We start from the raw sequence: 26,603 nt of genomic DNA, 5'->3' as shown, positions 1-26,603 counted from the left end.
CTGTGTTCCAAATCTTACCCTAATGGATCCGAGTTACTCCGGCGGATCGTGTCACGTGACAGCACAGATTGAAAAACGCTGGACGCGAGTAGGTTTCAGAATGCCAAGGGTACAAAACCCTTACCCTGGAGTATGATCAAGTAAATTTTGGAACACGGCCAATATCTACAGACATGTAGTATTTAACATTTCAATAGACCCCTAAAAATAATTCCCGCTATAAAGCACGAAATCTCGGTCAACCTGTTCACCAACTCTGTGTTTTTCCGAACGGCCATTTTGCTCGCAGACGATTTGCGGTTTTGCAAGCGTTGCAGAGGCTAACGGCAGGGTGCTGTAGATATGTTTTTTTACTCGTTAGTCATCATTCGCCGAAGAAGTTGTTTTAAAACCCTGTGTAACCGTTGAGACTTGCCGTTGTGAACACGTTAAAAATTTCACAAAAGCGCAGTGCTGCAGAAAAAAGGTACAACTCGTCGAAAGCAGGTTTCGCCGGTCTAGCGGTGGGATCAAAGCTTCTTTGGCACGCCGAAGTGCTGCATCTCTGTGCCTTCGCACGCTTGGATACCAATCAAGAAATGACGCCGTGTGGTTGTGTTTTGCGAGTGCAATGTGTGTGAAGCCGTATGTACATCTGGGCAGCGTTTTACCAAATACGATTTGGTTTTACTTTTACTTTGTAACTTGCGGCACTCGCGGTTCACAACGGGCTTGATCAATACCACCTAGAACACAAGGCCTGCGCGTTTCCTCCTCTAAACGTCATCACTAGTAGATCCCCTCAGCGCCCCCTAGCTAGCCCGGATGAGCAACGTCGTCTGCTACATCGTCTGCTCCATCGCCTGCTTCAGTGGTTTGTGTAACAGATAATGAAACAGATGCTCACGCCGAGTGTCTCTTGCAAATAGCATACGATGAAGTTAGACGTTCACGTGGAGCGTCAAATGCATGAGTGAAATTGCCTTACTGCTGCGCGAAGAGCTGAAAAGCCCTTCGTTGGACGCTGGACGCTGACACTGGACGCCATTTTCGGGTAGCTGCTTCGAAGCGTTCTACCGCAGAACGAGCGCGCGCGCTAGAAATGCGCGTCTCAAAGCCAGGAGCGCGTACTAGCTCGCGCTCCTGGCCGAGGGAGCGTTCGCGCGCACGTCGCAAATGCACTGGAAGCTCGCTATCAGCTCGCGCTCAGCAGTCACGCACACAGCTGCGGTCGCAAGTGAATGCGACGTAGTTGCGACGCGGCTCCTACTCTCGTCAAGCTTCGGGGTGTTTGCCGCTTGGGGCGGGTCGGGGACCTACTAACGAAACGTCATGCGCAGGCCTTGTCTTCTAGGTGGCATTGGCTTGATCCTGTGTCCAGTGGCGACGGAAGAGGAGGGGAAGGAAGGGAGGGGAAGGGAATGGCATCAGCGGCGCGGTTTTTGTTTTGTTTAAGTGGAAGCTCCTCCCACCCCTTTCCACTTCAGCGGAGCGAACGGTGGAAAGGAAGTCGGCTCCTCTCCCGCGTCAGCTTTACTAAAGTGGAAAGAGGTGGGAGGAGCTTCCACTCCGTTCTTATGGCAATCAAATCAGTTAAATCTTTACTTTTGTTGTGGCCTTTTCCTGCTGCACTGTGCTTTCATAAAAACATTCACGAGTTCTCAACGGCAAGTCTTAAGCCTTACACGGTGTTCTAAAAATCTTCTTCGACAAATCACGACGAACGAGTATAAAATGTGTCTTCAGCACGCTGCCGCCAGCCTCTGTAACGCTAGCAGAACCGCTAATCGTCTACGAGCAAGATGGCCGTCCGGTGGCTTCACTCGCTGGAGCGGGAAGCGCGATCCATCAATTGTCATTGAGATGAGCGGGAACACTGACTGATCTCTGAGCGGGAAGCTGGCGGGAAGCGCAACGGGGAAGCGAGATCAATGTTCTGCACGGACTGCTTTGTTGATCTGATGACGAACAGCAAGTTCCAAGTGTTGAGAAGTATGAGCAGCGCAAGTGCCAACACGAAAAACGGCGATACGAAGGTTCGGACCCGTCGTTCCCTCGAGCTTTGAGAACGGTTGGGTTTGGTAACGTACGACGTGTGCGAGAGGGATCGGGCGGTGCGTTGGCGGTGCACACACCGAGCCGTCACCCACTTTCGCCACTGAAAATGGGTGTCGTCGAAAGGGCACAAACTGGTAAGCTTACGAAGTGTTTCGTCGACTCCTGCGCTCTACTCGGTCCTTCGGAAACGTATCACACACAGCGTCCCACTTTCGCTTCGAAATGGCACTTTTGGCGGTTCGCGAAAACAGTGGGTTACCTTTTTACATAACGTGTAAGTGCGCTAAAAACAGATACTTTCCGAAAAAAGAAAATTAAAAGAAAAATGCGGTTGTAGACAGTATTTTTATACTCGTCTGAGGTGTCGTCTGCTGCATCGACCGCGCGGTCACGTGGGGAAAAACGGCAACACGTGGCTTCCGGAGTCTGACATCACACTCCTCCGGGCTGATAGGTCGGTTTCGGTTCGACCCTGATTATTTGCAACAAATAGCGCAGCAGTGCAGATATACTTCATGCTTCTAAACTGCTATCTTAAATTTTTTTTTTTTTTTTAAATTGTGATTTGGGATGGTGTTTTTGTATTACATCATGATGGAGGGAAAATGTTTACAGTTGAAGAGAATGTAACTTTCTCTTCAACTGTTAAAAAAAAAAAAAAATCATTTGCCCCAGTTTTGGATTAAAATAATCATGGTAAACTTCCACCAGCTCGCCTGCGTACTGACCGTAATTTCATTGTATCAAACTCAACTTCTTTTAAACCAAGATGACTTCCTCTTAGAATGATTTCATAATTGTGAAGTGAAAAGAGTCACAAAACATTAATAATTGTAATAGATCACCCACAGTAATCCACGCAAGTGATTCCGGAAAGGTTTGAATCGAATCACGAACCACAGAATTAATAGAAAATGAACCCCCTAACTATGTTTGGTCATTTCAAGTTTTTCGAGGGTTTCTATAAGCCTTTTTGCACTAGATGGGAGTAAGCGAGGCTTGGGATAGAAAAATTTTATCGGCCCCTCCCGCAGCTAACCCAGTTTGAGTTAACGATTTTCTTGAGCCCACTTAGGGTTTGGGAAAACATGAAGTAACAGTAAATTCTGTACTGGGAGTAGACTAGAAAGTTTCTGTTATGAAATATATGCCCTCAAAGTAAAAGTAGCCTCACCACAATTTTTTTCGACGCGCTCTCATTCCAACCATACATACCTTCACTGAAATGGAAAGTATACATGAAAAAAGAAATGAGTGTGTTACTTTCCAGATGAGCAACCTTTTGTTCAAGGACCTTCTGGCAATCCATCTCAAACCTGATTTGAGAAATGAACCTGCGAGTTGATACGTACCGAGTCAAGTAGTAGAAGTCTCAATTAAAGGGGCAGTGCAACGATTTTCAGACTTTGGCCAATTAACTGCGGAAATTAATCTGCGTCACCTACGGAACGAAAAACCGAAAGCCGCATTTTTTTGCAAGCGCTTGTTCTTATTTTAAAAAAGTGAAACAAATCAAAGGTCGAAGTGCCTCTCAACTTTCCACGCCGACTTTCGAGTGACGTCTCTGGGGGTTCCTGTGGTTTCCCCTTGGGCCCTCTCTTCAGAGACCCCAGCCGCTTCCTCCGCAATTGCCGACTTTCAAAGGATTAGCCTCGTCGAAGGTCGCGGCGAGCGATGGACACAAAGGACGGTTCGCCACGGGGCTGACGGCGAGTGTACCAGCGGAGGGGTACAGGGTTTGTTGACTTCCGCGTATCCCCCAGAGATGCCGTCATTTTAGTTCCCGTAGCCGCCACCGGCGGCTGCAGATCGGCAAATAATTCGTTTTTTGCCTAGCAGTTACGCAGCAGAATAGCCGTTTTTTGGAAAAAGGTGACGCGTTTTGGTCACTTGGGCTTATATAAACAATATAAAAAATGCAAACTGGCAATTTTGTCAACATTAAAACCGTTGCACTGCCCCTTTAAGTTTAGTGAAGGTATATGTTCCTGAAATGTTCTTGGAGCGAAATATAGTTGCTGGTGTCTGAGCTTGGATGGGTGGTGGAAGATGGTCAGGGAAAAACTACCACTAGAAAAGGTATGCTCGGAGTGTCCACTCCGTGACTTTCTTGTGGGTGCCGCCATCTTGGTGCTCCGTGCAGAGCGGGCACAAGTGACGATCGTTCCGTTTAGAAAATGCTTGAGTTCTAGAAAAAGGTGTCGGCCAGCTTGGGCAACATCGTCTTGCTCCATCGTGGTTCGTTCTAACATTTCTGAAGGACAGACAACCACTTCCTGCGGTTTTAGACAGAGCTTCAGGTAACTGACGACAATGACTCTAAGCGCCCAGATTGCTGAAGTGTCATTACTTCGAAGCATAGCTTGTTTAGTGGCTTAAGGTATGTCCACGGAGGTCAACTGACCGGACGTCTTGGGTGCAGGAGTTCCACGTGGCCTACGTGTTTATCAAGATGGCCAACTCTCCCCGGCCCGGCGTGTGGGTGCTGGAACGGTCGACGGACGAGGGCAAGACCTACCAGGCGTGGCAGTACTTTGCGGACAGCTACGCCGACTGCGACACCTACTTCGGCCCGGAGGTGGAGCACGGCATCAGCAGGGACGACTCGGTCATCTGCGAGACCAAGTTCTCCAAGGTGGTCCCCCTGGAAGGCGGAGAGGTCAGTGCCGGGCGTACAGGTCGAGGATGGCCGCTAAGGGAAAGGGGGAAAAGCCTCTGAATTGCTTGGAAAAGCAGAACCAAGGAAAGCCTGCTGAGGAATAGAAGAGGGCTTACACGATGCCGCATGTGAGACAAAGGAATCTCGGTGGCCTGGGACCAGGCGGGCACACAGAGTGAGAAAAGTGATGTTTCCACGTGTTGGAGATTAGAGATGAAAACTGATGTATTCTTGAGAGTCCCACAATTAGGCGGAGGGGTATGGGGACTCGACAATTGCTGCAATGGGCTGATGACGCTGATGATAGAGTGGCACCATCTAGTAACGGTAGCAGACAACACGACCCATGAATGCCATCTGATGTTACAATGCCATACTATGCTGGAAGCGGGCCTTGCATTCATGCATCGAGACTTCTTTTGCACCGGCTTGCTGCTAACAAAAGCACCGGGTGTTTGGAAGAGAATAGAACCGTGCTGTATGCACTGCAAAAATAAGGTGCAGATCGTCTCAATCCTCGCATAACTATAGCATTGGTGGTTCAGACCATCGGATGCCAAAGTTTCGGAACTTAACATTACCCAATCAAAAAGTTATCAGCGATTTTTGGAGGTTTGAAGATGCAAAAACAGAGCACAATCTCTGAGGCGCCTGCCATTAATCTCCACGTATTTGTGTGCTTTTTTTGATTGCCATTCTCTTATTGAAAATGTCTAAAACTTGCTCATAATTCTTTAGTTAGATAATGATAAGTTTTGAAAATCTGGCATCTGGTTTCAACCACTAGGGCTACATTTGGGTGGAGGCTGAGCATATAACAATGCATGGTTTATTTTTGCAGCGAAAAAAACAAGGTTCTGTGTTCTCCAAAATACCCAGTATTTTTTAAATTTTTATTATGGCCATTGTTTGAACATTGTTTTTGGTGCATAAATGTAGCTTTCTCACTTTGACAACCTACTGTAGAATACCGAGCAAGCACCCATCTAAAAGTTAGAGATAATTAAAAGAATGGGGATTTGCACCCTGTTAGGTTTGAGAGCAGAAAAGCAGAAGTGGCACATGGTACGATCGGCCCTTGTTGAATCCAAAAGAACACGGTATGGGGCTCTGGTGTAGCCCCTAATTTTTAAAGCAGCCTCCCTGCTCTCATGAAGCATGCTTCGTGCCGGCGCATCAAGTTTCACTGCCTTGCTTCAGTTTCTCGAGAAGCAGCTGACACGGAGGAACATCTCGTATGTGAAAGTAGCCGGCCAAACAGAATAGCGCAAAATAGGCACACAAAAGAATTGATACACTCACAGCGCCGGACTAGCAACCGTTTAATGCCGCCTTCTTTTTTCTTTCTGCTAGAGCGTTTCTTCCTAATTGCTGGTCCAAAGGAAGGCACTCCAATGTGCAGATGGTGATCTCGCTGCTGAACGGGCGTCCCAGCGCCAACAACTTCACCTACTCTCCCGTGCTGCAAGAGTGGACCAAGGCCACCAACGTCCGCCTGCGCCTGCTGCGCACCAAGACCCTGCTCGGCCACCTCATGTCCGTCGAAAGGCAGGACCCCACGGTCACCCGACGGGTACGTCTGCCCGCTTGACTCTTTTGCCAGCAGGATCATTTCCGTGAAGAAGTTCTTTTCCTGCTTGAGTGCTGGTGTGAGCGAGGCATTTCGTTGGTCTTTTTAAAACAGATGTCAACAGGTATTTCTTAATGTAGGCTGCATTATATGGCTGGCGCCTAACCGATTCCAGTTTCACACTCCAGTTACAAAAAAAGAAAACGTCAGTGACAGTCCAATGCCAATACAGCGTTCCTCTCCTCGTGGATTGGACACGAGTGCCAGCCAAACATCTTGCTCTAATAGATCCGAGTTACTCCCACGGATCACATCACACGATTAAACATGGAGCGACACGAGCAATGCCCTCTACTCCTAGCACGCTCTAAACGAACAAGCTTTGGGATTCTAGTGTTTTCTTGTTGGTGCGCTTTCTGTATGGGCCTGTTCACGAGGAAGCCGCAGTGTACTCTTTCATCTTCTTCGTGCCTGGAGTTATGAAGACGGAGTTGCCACAGCACTGGAAGCAGCGGTGCTGTAGTCTCGTCTAGCTTGACTCTGCATCACGTTCTGTGTTACCACAGTCTTTGCCGCAATAGCGGGGGGAAAGGGTCAATTTTTTTTATTAATGGTGTACTGAAGCACACATTGCAAACAGTTGAAAACATTTAAAGCGACTACAAAACTGAAACTGGTAACGTGGAATCGAATGGCCCTTATCTCCTGCACGTAATTGTATCCTCGTGTCACATGGATTCCTTCTATCACGTCTCAGGGTTCCTAAACCGCAATTAACTGCAGCTTTTTGTTTACCACATTTGAAGTTTTGAATTTAACCTCTTGTAAGCTGGGCCAAAACAGATTGCCTGCCACCAAGAGGTAATAATTTTTTCCTTATTTGTTTCGTTGAGAGATTAAGTCAACGGGGAAATGGAATGTGGCCTTTCTACATGCAATTTCTGCCAAGAGAAATTAAAGAAACAAACATGGCATGTAAATGAAATTTGATGTCTGCTTCAGATTGATGAAGTGCTAATTCTGAGAGCTGGTTAGCCGAAGGGAAAAGGAACTTCAAGGTGCCTTTCAAGAAACATAATCAATTTGCCACTCATCGGATTATACAGAACTGATTCTCTCTTATGGAATTATTTCCTTATAAGCTCTTTTTAATTCAGTTGCATTCTTACTGAAGCAAACTTTTATTTAGCCTCAAAAAATGAAGCGGACCACTGTTGAAGAGAGTTGGCGAGCTGCCAAACCCCTGTGCCATGAGCTCTGCCAGCCACACTACACAACTTTAAAAGAAAGCAAAAAACAAAGCAAAAATTAACTGCAACTTTGGTCATTCTTCCAGATGCGTTTAAACATGGTAGCTTAGGGTGGGTGGTGCTCTTAGCTTGGGTGGTGCCTAGGGTGGGACGACTTAGTCTTTCAGTGCCTGAAGTGGATGGTGCAGCATTCATAATTCTGTATACGACAGTTTAATTAATAGATCAAAATAAAACTGAAAATTTTTTCTTCCGTTTGTGCAGCGTGCTATGCTGCTTCACAGTAATCCTCTTGCGCTAGCGCTACAACATAGGATTTCGGTAATGGACCATGGCAGGTGGTGCATTTTGTCCAGACTTCCCTCAACTATGTAAAGGGACCCGGCCCTTCTAGTGTCAAAACGGGTTGCGTCCGCATGGGCAAAGCCTATTTCATGATTACTGAGCTGCAGCGGAGCTTCTTGTCGATACATGCTTCGATCGGTTCGCGCAAGGCGCATTTCAACTTGTCTCACAGTCTCGTGAAGTGTTGCAGATGGCGCATTACTCGATTTTGTCCCGTCACGAGTATACCAAGTAACCCTTTCGCATTCCATGCAACCGAGTATTCCACTGACCTAGATCTTGCTGTCCTGCAGTACTTCTACAGCATCAAGGACATAAACATTGGCGGCCGGTGCGTGTGCAACGGGCACGCAGACACTTGCGACATCACGGACCCCAACAACCCGTCCAAGCTGAACTGCAGCTGCCAGCACCACACCTGCGGGCCCCAGTGCGAGCAGTGCTGTCCGGGATACCAGCAGAACAAGTGGCAGCGCGCCAGCATCGACAACCCAAACGTCTGTGAACGTACGTCTGTAACTCTGGTTGCAGCAAACTTTTTCCGGAGCTTTCGCTTTAAAAAGGCATTTAATACATAGCACACATGCCGCCGGCTCTTAGCACTCCTGTGTCCATGTCACGTAGCCTCAATGATAGTGTCACACTGCACACATCACTGTGTTCACACAATGTCATCGGCGTTTTAAAGGTTCACTGTGATATCATTGTGTTAACACCATGATGACGTCGTGGTGTTCTTGTGACGTCAGCGTGACGGATGTCACGCTGACGTCACATTGCGTAATGTAACCAATGCGTCACGTGACATAGTGACGTCACGTGACGCCGATGTTATACCTAACTGATGCCCAACCATAAGTCGCATCGTCATCGCATCATGTGGTCATCTGAAGTAATGTCATGTCCCAGCATGACATTACAGACTATCTATGAATGCTATGCACTTAGAGTGCCTTTGGTCCAAAGAGACACCCGATTTATTATAATTAATTAGTTAGCATGGTCTGTCGCAGGGGTTCATAAACTTTTGGTTCTGGAAGAATCCTTATGTGCCTTGAATGGCAGCCAAGAAACTCCACCTGATCTGCAGACATTGATGCATTAAAACAGTGAGAAGCCTACAGAATCTTTAGACACTAATGTGCTTTCTAAAGAGTGTTCGTCTCATGGTTGGGCATCAGTGAGTGACTAGGCTCTGGCAAAACAGTGTAAACTCACATTAATTCAAACTCCAGGAAGCCATGAATTTTGTCTGAATTATCAGAAAAAATCTAGATATGATGCAAGGTAAAATTACAATTGGTTTTATGGTTGTCAACACTTACAAAGAAGGAATTTGATGATTTCCTCCACACAGGCCTCCTAATCACAAGCAGCCACAAAAGAAAGAAACCAATAAATAAGCGTGACAAGGGACGACATAGGCACATCTTCGACCTGAAATATGAGGGATGCGTCTATAATTTAATTTAGTTACAGCTTTCTGCTTTGGACATTTGAAGTGGGTTGGATCTATTCGACTGGAGCAATATTGCACGCAGTGACAGTGCGGAATCACCCTGTTGGTTTGCTTTCCCGACAGCCTGCAACTGCTTCGGCCACTCGAACGATTGCTACTACGATGAGAAGGTGGACGAACGGCAGGAGAGCCTGAATGTGCACGGCATCTACGACGGCGGCGGCGTCTGCCGCAACTGCCAGCACAACACGGAGGGCGTCAACTGCCACAAGTGTCGGCCGGGATTCTACCGGCCCTTCAACAAGCTCCTGAATGCCACCGACGTCTGCCAGCGTGAGTGGGCCACAGGCTTTTTGGTACCCCAATGATTCTCTGCAGATTTAGTGGCCGACCGGGAAAAGGGCAAGATAGTGCTTAATCTTGGGAAATACCTTTCTCAGGGACAGGGACGGTTGAGGAAACTTGAAGGATCCCCTCAGGGTACACTGAGGAACAAACGCCTGGGTTCCTAGGAACTCGACTTTAGAATTTATGCGGTAGGGAATGTTTGGGCATGCTCACGCGTCGATGGATTGGCTGCATCAGTGGAGTGGATTGGGTGTAGTAATTCATCACGTGCATCCCGTGTGTCAATGCACGCAGGTGGTGTGTTGGATGGCCATTGGAGTACATAGAGTGACGCATGCAAATGTTAAGGGCAACTCTACTCTGTTCCTTCTCCACCCTCCTATTAGATCAATTATTCCGTCTCCACTTGTGCCACCCCGTGCCTTGCCAGAAATGCACGTGGAATTTGAGTAGGCTTCTTTTTGAATGCGATTCTTCATTAGCAATAAGGCGTTTAATATGGACAGGCTTTGTTTCTGGAAGAGCTCAATGTATTTACGAGTACAGTCGTGCCTCGTTAATATGGGTAATCTGCTACATGGACAGAATTTTTGAAGACTAACTGGGTGAAGGCTCACATTTTTGTCTCGACTTAATATTACGGACGTGTTTGGGGCCCCTTGGGGAAAGCGAAAGGGTTGAAGCGGGAATCCGGGTCCTCTGCAGCGTGTCGCTGCGACCTGACCTTCTCGTCGGGCAACTGCATGGAGGGCTCCGGCCAGTGCGAGTGCCGGCCGGAGTTTCTGCCGCCCAGCTGCGACCAGTGCAACGCGGGCTACTACGGCTACCCCCAGTGCCGCCCCTGCGACTGCCACGCCAACGGCACGCAAGGACGGGTCTGCCAGGTGAACGGCGGACAGTGCCCCTGCAGGCGCTACTACGAGGGCAAGAACTGCGACCGCTGCTCCCCCGGCTACTACGGATTCCCGGACTGCAGACGTGAGTGCCCGAACCGTCACGAGTCGCTAAGTGATAACGGCCCCACTACACAATGTGAGAAATGCGTGCTGCGGTTGGCAACCCGGCCCCACGGGGTCTGTCGTCCGGGTGTTACGTACAGACGTTTGTTTGGTTGCAAGAGTGGACTCCAGCTCCCATTTATTCACACGCCACGAAACATTTGAAATATATCGCAAATGCTACATTCAACACAAACTATGTATGCCTCACAATTATGTACAAGTAGGCCTAAACCTCGTGGCCGCCCAGGATCTGGTTTTCCAAACACTTGCGGGCAGGTCGGCCCAGTCCAATGGCGAGAGAGGCTTCCCCTTCTCCTCTCACCGTTCCTCTCGTGTCCGACGGGCGCGGAGCCTTGTCGGGGCCTTGCCAAGGGGTGCCGAAGTGCCATCTGTTGGCCAGGAGGAGAAACGGAGGTCGCGAGTCCACTTGGATCTCCCGATCTGCCCCGTCGTGAAGCGATAACTTGATTGCATCTGGGGTGGGGTGGCTACACCCCGCCCCAAAGGTCTAAGCCAGAAAGACTGGTGTTTTCGTGAGATCACGGGATGCCGTAACCGTAAGGTTTAATGTTGGTTCCATTGACTGGCATTAAGTGATCAGCAAATCGGCTTGCGACCCTGATTGCAAGCATTGGGCCTGCGCCGCATCGGGTGGGGCGCACTCTGATGGGCCGATCAGGTAGTCAGTGGAACTGATAACAAAGTTTACCTTGTGCTAAGGGCTACCCTCGGAGTAGAGGCACTCCATCCCCCGATTTTGTTGGGGGTGCCTCCATTTTAATTCTTAGTACAGCGTGTTCCCCCCCTCCCCCCCCTCCCCCCCCCCCCTCCCCCCCTTCCCCCCCCCCCCCCCCAAAAAAAAAAATTTACAGTGTTTATTTTTTTACAAAATTAAACTGTGCATTGCCGAACGCCCATTCTCTGCCCAAATGGTAGTGCTAGCGGTTCAAAGCAAATGCCAAAGCTTCAGAACGAACCATTATCTCTGTCCAAATTTATTAGTGATTTTCGGAAAATTTCAGTGGGAAAATCGGTCTTGTCTTTGGCCGTTTTCGGTAACTGGCATCATACAGCTCTATGTAATATGAGAGCTCCGTCAACCGCCATTTTCGCATTATAAATTTCAGAAAATCGCTTATAACTTTTGAATAAAATTGGCGATTTTTATGATCAAACAGTGTGAATTCTTGAACTTTAGATATGATGGTAGAAAGCTCAGGCAATGCTGTTTTTTTTTTTGTTTTTTTTTTTGCAAACTGTTTTTACTTTTATTGAGGACGAAAAACAGTTCCTCGCGATTTCAGATGCGGATAACTGGCAGCAATGACTTCTAGTACCAAGACAACCCAAAGTTCTGTTACTCTGAGGCATAGCTTGTTTGGTGGCTTTACCTCGAGTCACTGAAGGAAGCTGTTTCCTTTAGGCTTAATAATGCGTTAGTCAGTTGCACATTGACAGAGGAAGACCTTTTTCTAGGGAAGTCCAGCTTTTGTGGGAAAAACATCTGATATATATATTTATCTTTGCTAGTCTTTAATGTCTGGAGTTTCTACTGTTGAGATGGGCATTCAGATCGCACTTTCTTGTTTTCAGGAAATGCGAAATGAGTAAGGTGGATAAGGTGATAACATGACAGTTGACCAAGAAAGGAGAAAAGACTTGAGACTTTCTCGGACACAGCTGCTTGCCATCTTTATGTGACTAAACCTGAGACGCAGGAGGAGGAAGACACGTAAAGAGGACACACACGGACTGTCCTCGTGCATGTCCTATTTGTGGGTCTTCTTCCTCCTCTTGTATCTATGTATAGCCGTGTTAACTAGTCACTCATTCCTCTATCAGTTTTTGCTATCTTTGCATCTTCTATGCTGCATGCATCCTAGCCCATGCTTTATTTCTTGGCTATACCAGAATGAATGGCACCAGCGGGAGAATGGTGGCCGAGTGAGTGTGTTAACGTGCCGCACCTTGGTGTGCGTGGAGGAATCCTAGGTTCACTCCCCAGCCCTGCCTGTTCGATTGCACCGAGCATCGTACCGTTATGCATTCGTGTACGGTAATCCCTCGTTAGCTCGAACTCGGCTATCTCGAAATATCGGTTAAGTCGGAAGATTTCCTAGCCATAAAATGAACTCACATAGGCACAATCCATTTACTCATTGCTTATCTCAAAAAGGTTTCAGACCCACCTTGGATATCTCAAAATCCTGACAACAAATATTACAAAAAAAAAAAGAAAAACAGGCAGAGCACAGCAAATAATGACCTGGTGGCCTAAACATTGGTTCTTGAAGGAAACCCACAAACACACAAAAAAGAAAAAAATTGTGCATCATCGCACGTGTGCAACAACGCACAAAGAAAAAGAAAAAGAAAGTCTGTGTCATGAGTGCGGCAACGTGCGCAGGTGCAGCAAAGGCACTTCGCGGAGCAACATGTGCCTCAAGGACATTTGTTGTCTCACTTTCTTTTAATACGAAAGCATTAACCGGGTCTCATGGAGTGAACTGACATCATCAGCTTTGAAACCACGCCAAACGGCATCTTAAATCCTTTCTCCGAGTGAAGCCAACTCCCAGCTGTGAAACCACGCGAAAAGCTAGCCAGCGGCACCAAAATTCTCCAATCCCAAAAGAGTGAAATAAAGCTGATGGATTTTCGGCTTCAATCCCATTGGCTGGCGTGCGTCGACGAGGCTCCCATTGGCCACTGCACGTCAGTTTCAACGACCGCTCGCGCGGCGCTGCGTGTCCGTTAGCGTAGCGTTAACACGGAACGTCCAAGGTCAGCGCGCCCAGGTGAGCGCGTGCTGACCCGCAATGAAAAGTATGCAGCAGACGAAACAAGGGAGCGGACGAGCCGCTTGCATGCTTTGGCATTCGCAACTCATAAGAAGTGATTAGGTATACTTTGAGCCTTTTTCTTTCCCTAATATGGCTTGGTGGTTGGTGCCCCTGTTTCTGTCTCCCTCGCACTCAGCGTTATCTTCCAGCTTTATCCTTTCAATCTTTTTTTTTTTATTCTTTCAATTTTTTTTTGCATTTTGTTTCTTAGTTTTGCTGTCTCTTCTTATTGATTTTTAATATTAATTTTGTTGCATTTTGTTTTGTTCTCCCCACCGCACCTGCACCTGCCGCATGTGTTAGCGCCAAGTCAATTGGCGCGGTTGTCGGAAGGGTTCCATTTGCACAATGCACGATCAGTGTAATGAAAATTCCGTACCTCGCTTATCTCGAAACTGCTCTACTCTCGAATTTCTTTCTAGTTTTTATGACTTCGAGTTAATGAGAACTTGCTGTATAACCACCGCGTAATGCACCAAAAAGACCCCAGATTAGCGGCAGTACTGGCTTAATTTATTAGAAACACCAAATGCCTGTCGGGGCTCACTAACTTCCCCCCGTTTAGTATACAGTCGAGTTCACTTATAACGATATCCAAGTGCCAAGAAAATACCTTCGTTATAACCGATAATTGTTATAAGCGGGTTGAGGAAAAAAAGACAAAAGAGAGATCAAAACATTTTATTTGCAGGCAAGTAAGGTTGTGCAAGTGCAACTACTTGTTTGCAGAAAAGCCATAGTCTGTCAGCTTTGATTGCTTCACGCGAAGCTGGCGCACATCTTTTTCTAGAGCATCTAGGTGCTCCACGTAGCTTAGCGGGAGGTCCTTCGCGAAAACAAAGTCCCTGAGGGACTGTATTATCCGCTGGGCCTCCTGCGATGACAGTACCTGGGTAGGCTCCTCAACCACGTCGTCGGAGTCGTCGGTCTCACCGTTGTCAGCAGCATGTACACGCGCGACGATCGCCTCATCACTGAGGCACTCGGACGTTTCCACAACATCGTCTGCATGAAGGAAGTCGTCCAGACCCGATCTTGCGTAGAATGCGCCACAGACAGATCGGCCACGACGCCCCGTCCGCAGTGAAACGTAAAACGAAGTCGGAGAGAGATAATCTAAGCAGCGAGCACACAACAGTCGAGTGAGCGAGCGAGTGGCGCCAGTGCGCCGAGTGCGCGAGTGGCGCGACCGGGTGCGCGGACGAGGCCAAAGCGGCGTCTCCGGGAGGGGAGTTCGGAAGGAAAGCTGCTCCTCCTCTCGCTTCCTTCCTAGCAAGCGGCGCAGTCGACTCGTTTTCTGAGGGGTGGAAGGGATGCGTGTCGCGGGGCACAGCATGCTGCGGAGAGCCGGCGGTGGCTGGCATTTTCGGCGCACGCTGTAACCAGAATCAATCGCTATATCCGATATCGCAGCCCTGGAGCATCGTAATAAGCGGTTTATTTTACCATTGAAAGCATATAAAAGTGGACGGTGCTATCGTTGTTCATCGTTATAACCGATATATTGTTGTAAACGGTATCGTTATAAGTGGACTCGACTGTACCCTCATGATTTAATATCACTGAACACTTCAGTTAGTTTTGATATGGGGCCTGGAACGGGCCTCCGACTGGTGCGTTTACCGCGTCCTGGAATGTGGTTCCCCAATTCTCGTGTAATGTGGTGGTAGAAGTGCCATGTTGTTGCCGGCTGTGGGCTTTGCCGTGGTGTGGGAGCGGAGGGTGGGGCAGCAGAATCCTCTTCCGCTGCAGTTCACTCTGCAGCAAGACGGTCCACGCAAACAAAAACGGACTTGAGATGGGACGCGATGACGACAATGGTCCTCGCATCCTGTCCCCTTTCCCGCCTGCATTAAATACTCCTTCTTTCCCAGAACCATAACAGAATGGAACAACCTACCTCATCACCTATTTATATCTGACAATGTTTTGGAGTCGATTGAGCATTTGTTTGATGTGTAACTCTTTGCATAGTGTTTCATTTTCCTGTTCCCCACTACCGCCACCCCTCCCAACTTTGTTGTGAGCTATTACATATGCTTTATTTAAATTTTTGCATAATTTTCCCCTGTTCCCCTCTCCCATTTTACGGATTACCTGGTGTTGCACTTTTTTGACTCCACTTTTGTAACCCCCAATCCTGCTTGGGCCGCAATTGGCCTGCAGTATTCCTAAATAAATAAATAAATAATAAATTTCTAGGACTAACAGCTGGGATAGCAACGCAGCATGATGGTATGCCAGTTCCTGCGATGCTGTCAGTTGCCGGTTCGGTACCGCTTTTGATGCATGGGTGGAATGGGACGCTAAACGCGCCAGTCAAACACTTGTTCCAGGCACTGTAGCTTCAGTCAACAAAGGGACTCGAGTGTTCCATGGGTTCTTTATTTGGCGGTTGTCCTTTTGCAGCCTGTGACTGCCACCCGTCGGCGTCCCTAGGCGCTTCGTGCGACGCGGAGAGCGGGCAGTGCACCTGCCGGAACAGCTACGGCGGCCGTCAGTGCCTCCACTGCCAAGTGGGCTTCTACGACTACCCCACCTGCAAACGTGAGTCTGCTCATTTTTGCTTTATGTTGTCTCGGTCGATCGAATGGTTGCCCGATTGACGTACAAGTCGGTCGATTGAATGCTTCATCAAGTGAACGCAGAAGTAACGACGAACAAAGTTGAGGAAATGGATGTATTGCTTGGTGCGTCGATAAATCATTGTCGTAAATGAGCAATCGTCAGTTTGTCACTTACTGTATTTACTCGAAAATAGGTCGACCCCTATTTATTGAGCCCACCGAGAATAAAAAAAAATAATTCAAATATAGGTCGACCTTTCTTTTTTTTTAAGGAACAGGAGAAAGTTAGGGCAAAAGAAACAAACCTTTATTTACAGCACTCTCAGCTAAATCACAGGGCGATGTCAAAAAAGCTTCGTCAGCTTGGTAGACATCCTCGCAAATTGGCAACAATACCTCACTGACACCGTTGTAAAATAAATGACAACAAGAAGAAACGAAAGAAGGTGGAGACGGGCGAGCGACGAAAGATCAAACACAAAGACACGAGCAACGCTGCGAGCCCCTTGAGCAACACGCGACCCGCCGAAAAAAAAACAAACTAAAATACCTCCGGTGGTTTTTTTGTTTTTTTTTGTTTGCGCGTTTGCGAGGGAGAGAGGAATGGAGCGCATAGAAGGGCAAAGTGCATGGCGCATCGCTTTCCTCTCCCTCGCCTTCCCCCTTGCCCAGCGAGGGGAACGCTACAGGCGTGATGGCGAAACTCGATGCCCGAGGAATGTGCGCGAGAGCCGTAGCGGGCGGTCACGGACTGTCGGCTGCTGCTGTTCGGTTCTTTTTGTGCATCAAAAGCTTTTTGAAACAACAAGCCGCACGGCTCTACCGCGACAACGGCTAGGTGATTGATAGCTCCATACCCTCGGTAGGGTTTCAAATTTTGCTTGCGAATTAGGTCGAAATTCTTCGGTCACGATTATAGGTCGACCCTTAATTTTTGACAACATTTCCGAAAAAAAAAAAGGTCGACCTATATTCGAATAAATACGGTAGGTCCTATCCACGCAGTTCAAAATGATTTCTGGGAGTGTGGTGGATTCGTTCGACATACGTGCGTCGGCCTACGGTGGTGTGGAAAACTGTAACGCGGTGCAGAAAATCGCGGGGCACTGTAGCTCCCCGGTTGAAAATCGACCTGCAGTTGGATGATGGAACTGGATGGAACAGCAAAGACCAGTTTCGTTATCCAGCTGCTGGTGGGCCGACTTTCGCCTGGGCCAGCATACGCTTTCAGATACGCTGCACTCGTAAATCGAACATGACAACGTGCATCGAGTGCAGCTGGTGCGGGAGGCGTAGGTATAGATTGAACGAACCTAGTAAACTTTTAAAAAATGGCGTGTCCTGACAATGGTGCGTGCCCGGTGTCCGTACAGTGTGTTCGTGCGACCCGACGGGCACTACGGAGGAGGTGTGCAGCAACCAGACGGGCCAGTGCCTATGCAAGCCCCAGTACGGGGGCCCACGCTGCGACCAATGTGCCCCGGGATTCTACAACTTCCCCAACTGCATTCGTGAGTACCTCCTGTGCTCCTGTGACTTTGCTCTTCTTTTGGAATGATTGTTGACTGCTTTTATTTTGGTGCTTCATGGTGAAAGCTCTTAAATAGTGTAAGTTGAAAAAGCTATCCAGGACAGACACAAAAATCCAACAAAAACACGCAGGAAAGCTTTGTTTATTGAACGGAGCAATATGGGCGCTTTTATTCATTTGTGGAAACTGTGAGTGTACAGTCATGCAGAAACTAAATAGCTCCAAACAAGTGTGTGTTCTCCCCTTTCAATCAGACCATGCTGAGAAGATGCGTATGATAACAGCGGTTTCTTTGCGTTGATGGGCTCCCCCCTTGTCTGTTTCACATGGACGAGTCCAGATGTCAGCACTAGTATGAAGGAAAACCGGCAGGAAAGCGCTCCTCAGAAAAGAAACGCTCGTTCGCTCGGAGCAATTTAGTTTCTGCACGACTGTAGATTAGTCACATCTGCAATCTTTTGCACAAATCTTATTGCACAATCTTGTAGCCTGTTGAAATACAGGATCTGCGGAAAAGCTCTACCTTCTGCATGCACTCGACAACTTCGGCCCCCATCGAGCACGTGGGCTTGATGAGGGCCGAAAAAATGGATGTCACTTTACCTAAACACCAATCCAGCTTCTCCGCTGAATTTAGCGGGGAAAGTCAACGTCACTTGACCTGACACCTCATGACCTACAAAAAAATTCAGTTTCCATGCTAAATTTCGCAGGGAAATATACGCCATATGTCACACAAACTCCCTCTCCCCATTTTTCTCCTCCCCTCTCCTCCTTCTCTCTTCTCCTTTCTATTTCCATCTCTTCCCCCTTCTCCTAGGGTGCTCTCCCTTCCCCTCCCTCTGCCCCCCCCCCCTCCTTGGCCATGTGACACCAATTCAGTGTCCCTGTTTTCCCTTCTTTCCCTCTCCCAGTGCCCCTCCTTGCAGTCCTACAGTGCTCCCTCCCCACTTCAGGTTACATGACACACAAATTCTGTTTCCCCAAAAGTGATAAAAATATAGGTTCTTCACTGTTGCAACAACTGTTCAATCTCTCCCAAACAGTTGAAACAATCTCTCCTAAATACTCAATTTCATGCATTTTGGGTTAGGTTTCCGTGTTTTCAGATAAAACCAAAAAACTCGGAGAAGTAACCGCCAGTGAAGTTTTCGTCACTTCGGATTTATATTCGATAAACCCAAAATTTCAGTGTCCCAATGTAAAGAAAAAAAGTATCCTACAATTAAGTTTGATCAGTGCACTGGTTCAATGCTGCTGAGAAAATGCCATCTCGGTTTTCTTTCAAATCTAGGATCATTGACAAAAGTTGTCGCACCGTTCATCTCAGCCAAAGGCTCATTCATAACAATGGATCATTGTGCTCCCAAGTCACGACAAAAGTCACTCTTCCGGTTTCCAGTTTGGACCATATTATCTGGGCTTCTTAGAGGAAGGAGGGTTGTGTTTTTGTAGGAGTGAAATCTACGAACCATAGAGATTTCATGGGAAGCTGAAAGGCAGTTGAAGCATCTATATTTACACCCTTTATCACTCCACCCCGCACAGCCACGGGTAAGGTGACGGAATACGGTGGAATGAAAACAAGCTTTCCAGTGACTACCTCGAAGAATTTAATAATTATAAGGTATCGACGTTTATTAAGGCAACATTGTTTGCACGCTTTGTCTTGGGGCAGGTTAGTATTGCCAATAGCTAGGGTGCCAATGCCAAATCCATCGAAAGAAATATTATTTGATACAAGTGCATTCTCTTGAACCTAGCACAAGTATAGACCCCTATATTATTTATTTTTATTTTTACGTTCAAAAATAAAAGAAACATAATAAAATTAAACTCCGAATTTTGGAGAATTGGGGATCTAACAAAAATAAACTCCGATAAACTCGGACTTTTTGGCAAAAAGTAAACTCCGAAAAACACCCTCATAATTTGAGAAAAATAAACTTTGGAAACACGGAACCCCGATTATAGTAATTTAAAGCTAAAGGTCATTGGCAATTTTTTTTTTGCTATTCCTACCAGCAACTTGCTGCCTTAACACTTTGTTCCAGAGGCAATGTTTGGGCCGAGAAGACTGTGGTGCCTCGCAGTGTTGTGAGCAGCGCAGGGTAGCGCAGTGCACAGATTTTGCTTGCTCGTGTCGACGGTGGTCACACTGTAGCAAGGCCACGGGAGAGAGTGCCAGCAGTGGTCCGTGCTTTATTTGTGCAGCCTGTGAATGCGACAGCAAGGGCTCCCTGGGCAATTCGTGCGACAACGCGGGCAAGTGCCACTGCCTGGCCAGCTTCACGGGCCTGCGATGCGACCAGTGTGCCCCGGGCTACTACAGCTACCCAGACTGCAACCGTGAGTGCTTCTCTGCGATACATATAAGGGTGTAGGGGGGGCTTGAAATGGATTTTGCAAATCATTCTTTGTCGGCCTTGCATTCACATTCAAATTTTGTGAAAACTGAGGTCTTCAGTCTTCTCGCTCTAAATATTACGGACAAACTTCTCCAGCCAAGAGCTTAAGACCCCGGATTTTCTTCACCCTCTACGTAAAGCATTTGATCATCTTTGGCACAATTTAGATATCTTTCGAGCTGTCTCGCTGGAAAAGCATAAAGGTGAAAAGCGGTGCCTAAGAACTAATTGAAAACTTTCGTATAGGTGCCATTCCAAGGATAGGTGGGTTTGACAGGCTATGCCAACCTTTCACGAATGTTTTAGCCCTTTGATGCATAAAAACTATATTCTTTTGTCAGCCCCCGTAAGATTTTTTTTTTAGGGTGTTATATCACACTGGAAAGACAACTTTGAGCTCCACTGAAATAATCTACTGCAACGCTACGTAGTTCAGTTTAAATGTGACGCTTGCGAAAATGTTGCTTGTTTGCTAAAACTTGACCATCTGTGCCAGGCCCCGTACGTGAAAAATTGCCTGGATGGTTGAACCGGTGTTTTGCAGCACTGGTCTTTATTCAGCATTATGCGGGACATTGTGAACAGACCAGATTGCTCAGCCTGAAGATTGAATGTGTAATAACTTGCGGTTTTGCAATTTGTGATTGATTACGTAAATGAAGAAAAGTGGCTTTCTTTTCAAAAATACAGTGAGTGTGCAAGTGAGCTGGTGGATGTTGGTTGTGTTGAAAATTACCCGGGACTGTGGTGAAAGATGGGAAACCTAAAGGTTGGGTGAACTCTGTAACAAAGAATGGTACTGTGAGGTCGGTTATCAAGTGCTAGATTCGTGGCTGTATAGGAATTGGAGGAAATAAATGCAGTAGCTAAGTTTGAGACATTCCTTTTCTTGTGTCGCACAGTCTCATGTAATTTTAATCTTGACTTCCTAATTTTTGGTTTAGGCAATTTTGTCCTTCAACATTTCTGCACCGTCTGAGCTCACACTAGTGAGAAGTTGGCACGAAGGTCCTCTGATGCTTCAAATCTCATGAGAACTGCTGCGCCCTGGAGTGAATGACCCTCAGTGTGTCCCCTGCAGCCTGCGGCTGCGACTCGTACGGATCCGTGGGACTGTCGTGTGGGAGCGACGGCACCTGCTTCTGCAAGCCCAGCTTCGACGGAGAGAAGTGCGACCGCTGCAAGAAGGGCTTCTACAACTATCCCCTCTGCGAAGGTATCCACACTGTCAACACATAGAAAATTGTCTCGGTTGTGCTTCTCTCGTAGCATCATAATCTGCTTCGCCTCTGTTTGTTGTCATCTTTTTATGTATCTCATTGGTCTGATATAGCCGTGTACATGGCTGAGGGGGAACGCTACTTCATACCTAGGGTTTGGAGTTTTCGGTTAAAACCGATAAAAAACGATAAAAGTATGCCGAATCCATTTTCTGAAATTCGGTTTTAACCCTTTCGCTTCCGCGGCATCCACACCCGTTCCCGCGAGCTGTACCGCGCAATTTTCCCCCAAGCGGACTGCCGTGTGCGGCGTCGCAAAGAAAGCTCTGTAACTTCTGCCATATAACTCGCGGGTGAACACTTTTTACTTTATTTTGTTCGGGAATGATTTCCGGAAGCGATTCACTCAGAGTACCTTGCGGGTGTGGAAGGTCTTGAAGCAGACGGGCATGTGAAGTGCCACTTCACATTTCTCGCACTCCCAGCGGCTCTCGCTCTTCTTCCCCTGGGCCTTACATATATGACATTGTCTGGATGGATTCTGCTTGATCGCATTCGGCGGGATCTGGCGAGGGAAGTGAGCCCACTCGCAGGCCTCTAGCCGCATCGGTGAGGGACCAACGGGCGGTTTGCCTCGTCGCCGGTATCCCGGCAACACGGCCTCTTCGATCAGTTGTTCCGCCAGGTCCACTTTCCAGTCCGTATAGCTCATTCGCTTGCCTGTAATCTTGGCGGAGAGGATGTAGCTGTTATAAACAGCGATGTCCATGATGTAAAAAAATATCTTCTTGTAGCCCTTTGCGTACCTTCGCATTATAGGAAAGGAAGCCAACTGTTGGTCTTCCCGATCCACACCTCCCATTCCTCGGTTGTAGTCCTGGACAACCTGGGGCTTCAAAACAGGCAGGTCACTCTGGCGCTGTTTCTTGCCAGTGTCAGTCACATTGGCAGTGGTGTGACACGTTGAGAGCAGGTTGACAGGCTTCTTGTCCTGCCATGTCAGGGCCATCACGCCGTGCGAGAAGAAGGTCTTGCACTCGCCTTTTTTCAGCTTGATATTTTTTACCTCCTTGGGCATGTTCTTGCGGTGCACCCTAACAGTACCCACCGCGTTTGATCCAGCTTGGTGTATGTGAAGGAACAGGAGTGTGGTGAGGAGTACCAATTATCCATATAGACTGTGTGGCCGTCTGCGAGACGATCGCCGACAAGGTTGATGACGACGGCCTCACTGCACAACATTCCGATGGTAGCAGGGGTTTGCTCACTTTTTCCTGTGTAGACAGAGAACTTCAGACAGTAGCCACTGCCAGATTCACATAGCTTGTAGAATTTCACCCCAAACCGTGCTCGTTTTGAGGGGTTGAACTGGACGTATGAGAGCCAACCACGAAATTTCATCAAACTTTCATCGACAGTGAGACCTTCTTCTGGAGAGTAGGCACTGCCAATGGACTTGATGATGTAGTCCAGTACAGGCCGTAGCTTCCTCAGCTTGTCATCACTTGCTGGAAGGTTGTTGTCGGAAAGATGTAGATATCGGGAGAGTGCCCAGAAACGTTGCCTGGGCATCACCGTCCCGAAAAATGGTGTGCTGATGACACTTCTCTTTGACCAATATGCCTGGATACTGCTCTTCTTTACTTGGCTCATTAGCACACAGAGCGCAAAGTAGGCTTTCATCTCCGCCGGTGTCGTGTCATGCCATGTAGGGTCCGGCTTGGAAGACTGCTTTTCCTTTGCATAAGCGTTGGTGTGCCTTGCAATCATGTCCCAAAAATCGTCTTCGAGGAGAGCGTTGAAGATGCCCAAAGGACTGGGGCTTTCACCCACTTTCAGTCGGATAGCTCGCTTGACACCTGGGTTTCCACTAAAGGACAGTTTGACGACGTTCTCTGAACTGTCTTCTTCCTCCCACTGCCAATCTTCACGTCTAGGCTTCTTTGACGGTGGTGGGGAGGAAATAGAGGTGTCTTGTGATACACACACGTCGCCTTCACAGTCACTGCCGCTCTCACCGTCACTCTCGTCGTCGCTACTTTCTTGGTCCGATACATCTTCTAGATCGTCGCCACAGTCACTTTCATCATCACTCTCGAACACCAGCTCGAGGATTTCCTCACATGTGAGCGCTCTCTTCTTTCGCGGCGCCATGCTTCCGATTCCGACACGGCGAAAGAATCGACAGAAAAAACAAAGCTGCGAACTTTTTCTTTTTTTATACAACCAAAGCTCAAAAATAGTGGACAACTATGTCCATCTGGTGTGAAAAAGACAAAACAACAAGAAATCAGTGTGCAGGGAAGCAATGAACTGAATTAAAACATTCTGGCGGGCTAGTTGGTTACACATAATTAAATTACAAATAGCGCTAGGACGAGGACAGACGAAGAAGTGGACAGGACAGGCGCTAACTCACAACTGACGGTTTTATATACAACGTTAAAGAAGAAGGTGAAGGAAGTGTCTGGTGTTGAAAAAAAGAAGAAAAAACCGTGGGAGACAAATTGAGAATACAAATATTGGATAAAAATTAATAGAAAAAAGTTAATAGAAAAAAAGGTGATCGTCCAAAGGCCGCCGATCAGTGCCTCGTACAGCTTATTTACCTTTTTACATCCAACAGGCACCACAGCCAAAGCTATACCGGCGCGAGTCTATGCGCTCGCGCCGGTATAGCTTTGGCTGTGGTGCCTGTTGGATGTAAAAAGGTAAATAAGCTGTACGAGGCACTGATCGGCGGCCTTTGGACGATCACCTTTTTTTCTATTAACTTTTTTTCTATTAATTTTTATCCAATATTTGTATTCTCAATTTGTCTCCCACGGTTTTTTCTTCTTTTTTTCAACACCAGACACTTCCTTCACCTTCTTCTTTAACGTTGTATATAAAACCGTCAGTTGTGAGTTAGCGCCTGTCCTGTCCACTTCTTCGTCTGTCCTCGTCCTAGCGCTATTTGTAATTTAATTATGCAGGGAAGCGCCATCTATTGCTGCTTTTTAAAAACAATGCGTTTTTAGGAGGACGGCGATTCGCCGGCTTCTCGCACTTTGGCCTTGGCAGAAGCGGCCGGCGGATCGCCGGCTTTGGAAGCGAATGGGTTAACCGGAAAAGGTCAGTTTTTTTAGGGCCGCGTCGAGGTGGATGGGGGGAGGGGTGGGGGGGGGAGAGGGCATTGCAGGGTTCAACATTGTGTGACGTCTTCTAGATTGCCCTCTTCCAAGGTTCAATATTCAACAAAAGAGGTCTTGGATTGGCCTTCACGGGACATCTGTGTCCTTTCTGTGATCGGGCTTAGTGTGTCAAAGTCTTGGTCCCCCAAAAAATGTTTGGATGTGGGCTAGTATAATGTTTTATCGCTTCATACAGTTCAGGGGACATCCAGGAAAGCCGTTAATACCTTTCTTAACACCCTCTCTCAAACTTCCCTGTGGTTGAGAACATAAATAAAATGGATTTGTTTTGCCATTCCGCTGGTCACTGTACGGTCATCACCTCAGACGGTCACGTCGTCAGAATGGGAAGGAGAAAGAAGCGCGCGGAAGATTATGCCCGCAAATTTCGCGATTTTGAGGTGTATCCTGACGGAAGTTGTAGCGAAGACCAATTATGTATATGTGCCGTTATTCTTTGAGTGATCACAAATATCACAGCTACAAGGATCATCTGATCTGGTGTCCGATGGTGTTTTTTTTTATATTCACCGAAAAAAAAAAGGTAAACTTTCATATTCACCGAAAAAAAACGAAAATTAAATTTTAAAATAGACACCGAAAAAAGTATGCCGAATTTTGAAAAAATAAAAACCGTAAACGCGGAACCCTATTCATACTTGTAATGATTTGTGTTTACTTTTACCCCCAATGTTAAAACGCTCGAACATTCTAGGCCGAATGTTTGAGATCCCGAGGGTAATAGATAAGGGGCCCAGCACGGCCTTGCCGACTCCCTCTCGCTCCAGCCAGCTGTCACGCCGACACCTCGATGCTCGCTTCTGCTTTTTCGGCAATCTTTTTTTTTTGTTTTATTTTGCTTCTGGCGCAAGTTTGCGGATAAATCCTTTATTTTCGGTTTGACGCTTGTCTATCCTTTTTCATCCGTGACAATATCATGTGCTCAAACTCAGTCCATTACTATAACGGACAAATTGGCATAAGGTTTTCACATTCTTGCTATGTATCACGACTGACTTGAACTTGCTTATTGGCATCACTGTAATTGACATTAACACTTTTTTGTTAATTCCACGAGCGAAAGGTTTTCGAAAATGCAGTTTTTGTAGTTCTCTAGCTCTTGTTTGTTATCTTTATATTGACGTATTCAACAAAAATACACAAAAAACGCATTATTCGTTGTGATGGTGAGAGTGAATGACAGAATGGAGTTCGGACCACGCGCTGTCTCTACATAAAAAAGAGGTGTTGCGGTACGTCTTTTCTTAAAGGAATCTAATTTTTACGGCAGTCATTTTTATCTGTAATGTTGAAAGAGCTTTTATATATCTCTGCTTGTCAAGACCAGTGTTTCAGCGATAAATATTTTGAGCAAATTTAAGACGAAAAACCTAAATATTGCCATTTGGGCTTACGTTCACACTCTGTCGTACCTAGTCACCCATTGCGAGCTTCCCAATACAAACTTCAAAGCCGAATCTTGAATTTTTCATTGTATACTTTTTCTGCATTACTAGCTCAGTTTTGTATGAACATAGCGTGTACACTGTGCGACACTGTTAGTGCGAATACACCATCGGCACTTTTTTTGCTTTTCACTTCAATCACATACCGGCGGCCACTATATTTTGCCGTTAGGTGAGGGCCCCAGACGAGTCCTTTCCACCACACTAGTAATTTGTATCATGCTCTTTCGATTCTAAAAGACAAGAAAAACTGCCAATTCTTTGTTTTCTCTAACAGTATCTTGCAGTGTACATTAAGCTATTTTACGTAACAGTTTGTCAATGTTTTTGCCCCTTCAATCTGTAAGGCATCCCACGGATGTTTTTGAGAATTACTAAGCTTGTTGTCTGCGAGGGTGTCTCAAGGGGAAGGGGGCGTGGCTTCCCGCAGGCTGCAACTGCAACCCGGCGGGGATTCTGGCGACGTTTGGCGGCTGCGGCAGCCTGACGAGTGGGGAGCTGTGCGAGTGCAAGGAGCGAGTCACGGGACGCATCTGCGACCAGTGCCGCCCGCTCTACTGGAACCTCAAGCCGAGCGACCCGCAGGGTTGCGAGGGTGAGGCTCGGGTGTAGTCTGGCATAGAGACACCGTATACACTTTTGGCGTCGAGGTCAAAAGCTTCTGGAGGCGACATGACACCACCCTTGGTCCCCTTCGGGGCCCCGGCGGTGACCAGAACAGCTGTT

At 47.3% G+C, this 26,603-nt stretch overlaps 2 protein-coding genes across 3 annotated transcripts in view; one reads left to right on the top strand and one right to left on the bottom strand.

Moving 5' to 3' along the window:
- Positions 1 to 26,603, top strand: part of LOC8050777 (laminin subunit alpha) — a 161,967-nt gene that overhangs the window by 16,087 nt on the left and 119,277 nt on the right. For both annotated transcript variants that reach the window (XM_029975553.4, XM_029975546.4), the window contains exons 3-12: positions 4,460 to 4,696; positions 6,099 to 6,269; positions 8,155 to 8,368; positions 9,444 to 9,653; positions 10,374 to 10,646; positions 15,922 to 16,059; positions 17,453 to 17,590; positions 19,825 to 19,959; positions 21,100 to 21,234; positions 26,308 to 26,472. In XM_029975553.4, the coding sequence (XP_029831413.2) occupies positions 4,460 to 4,696; positions 6,099 to 6,269; positions 8,155 to 8,368; positions 9,444 to 9,653; positions 10,374 to 10,646; positions 15,922 to 16,059; positions 17,453 to 17,590; positions 19,825 to 19,959; positions 21,100 to 21,234; positions 26,308 to 26,472 (1,816 nt within the window). The remainder of the gene's footprint in view (positions 1 to 4,459; positions 4,697 to 6,098; positions 6,270 to 8,154; positions 8,369 to 9,443; positions 9,654 to 10,373; positions 10,647 to 15,921; positions 16,060 to 17,452; positions 17,591 to 19,824; positions 19,960 to 21,099; positions 21,235 to 26,307; positions 26,473 to 26,603) is intronic.
- Positions 21,470 to 23,403, bottom strand: LOC121833510 (piggyBac transposable element-derived protein 4-like). Its single transcript, XM_042286861.1, has one exon. The coding sequence runs from the start codon at positions 22,314 to 22,316 to the stop codon at positions 21,645 to 21,647; it is 672 nt and encodes a 223-aa protein (XP_042142795.1). The 5' UTR covers positions 22,317 to 23,403; the 3' UTR covers positions 21,470 to 21,644.

The sequence above is a fragment of the Ixodes scapularis genome, unplaced genomic scaffold, assembly GCF_016920785.2.
Source record: "Ixodes scapularis isolate PalLabHiFi unplaced genomic scaffold, ASM1692078v2 PGA_scaffold8__174_contigs__length_109621045, whole genome shotgun sequence".
Classification (NCBI taxonomy): domain Eukaryota; kingdom Metazoa; phylum Arthropoda; class Arachnida; order Ixodida; family Ixodidae; genus Ixodes; species Ixodes scapularis.
The sequence above is the reverse complement of the archived record's forward strand: the minus strand, read 5'-3'. Positions and strand labels throughout refer to the sequence as shown.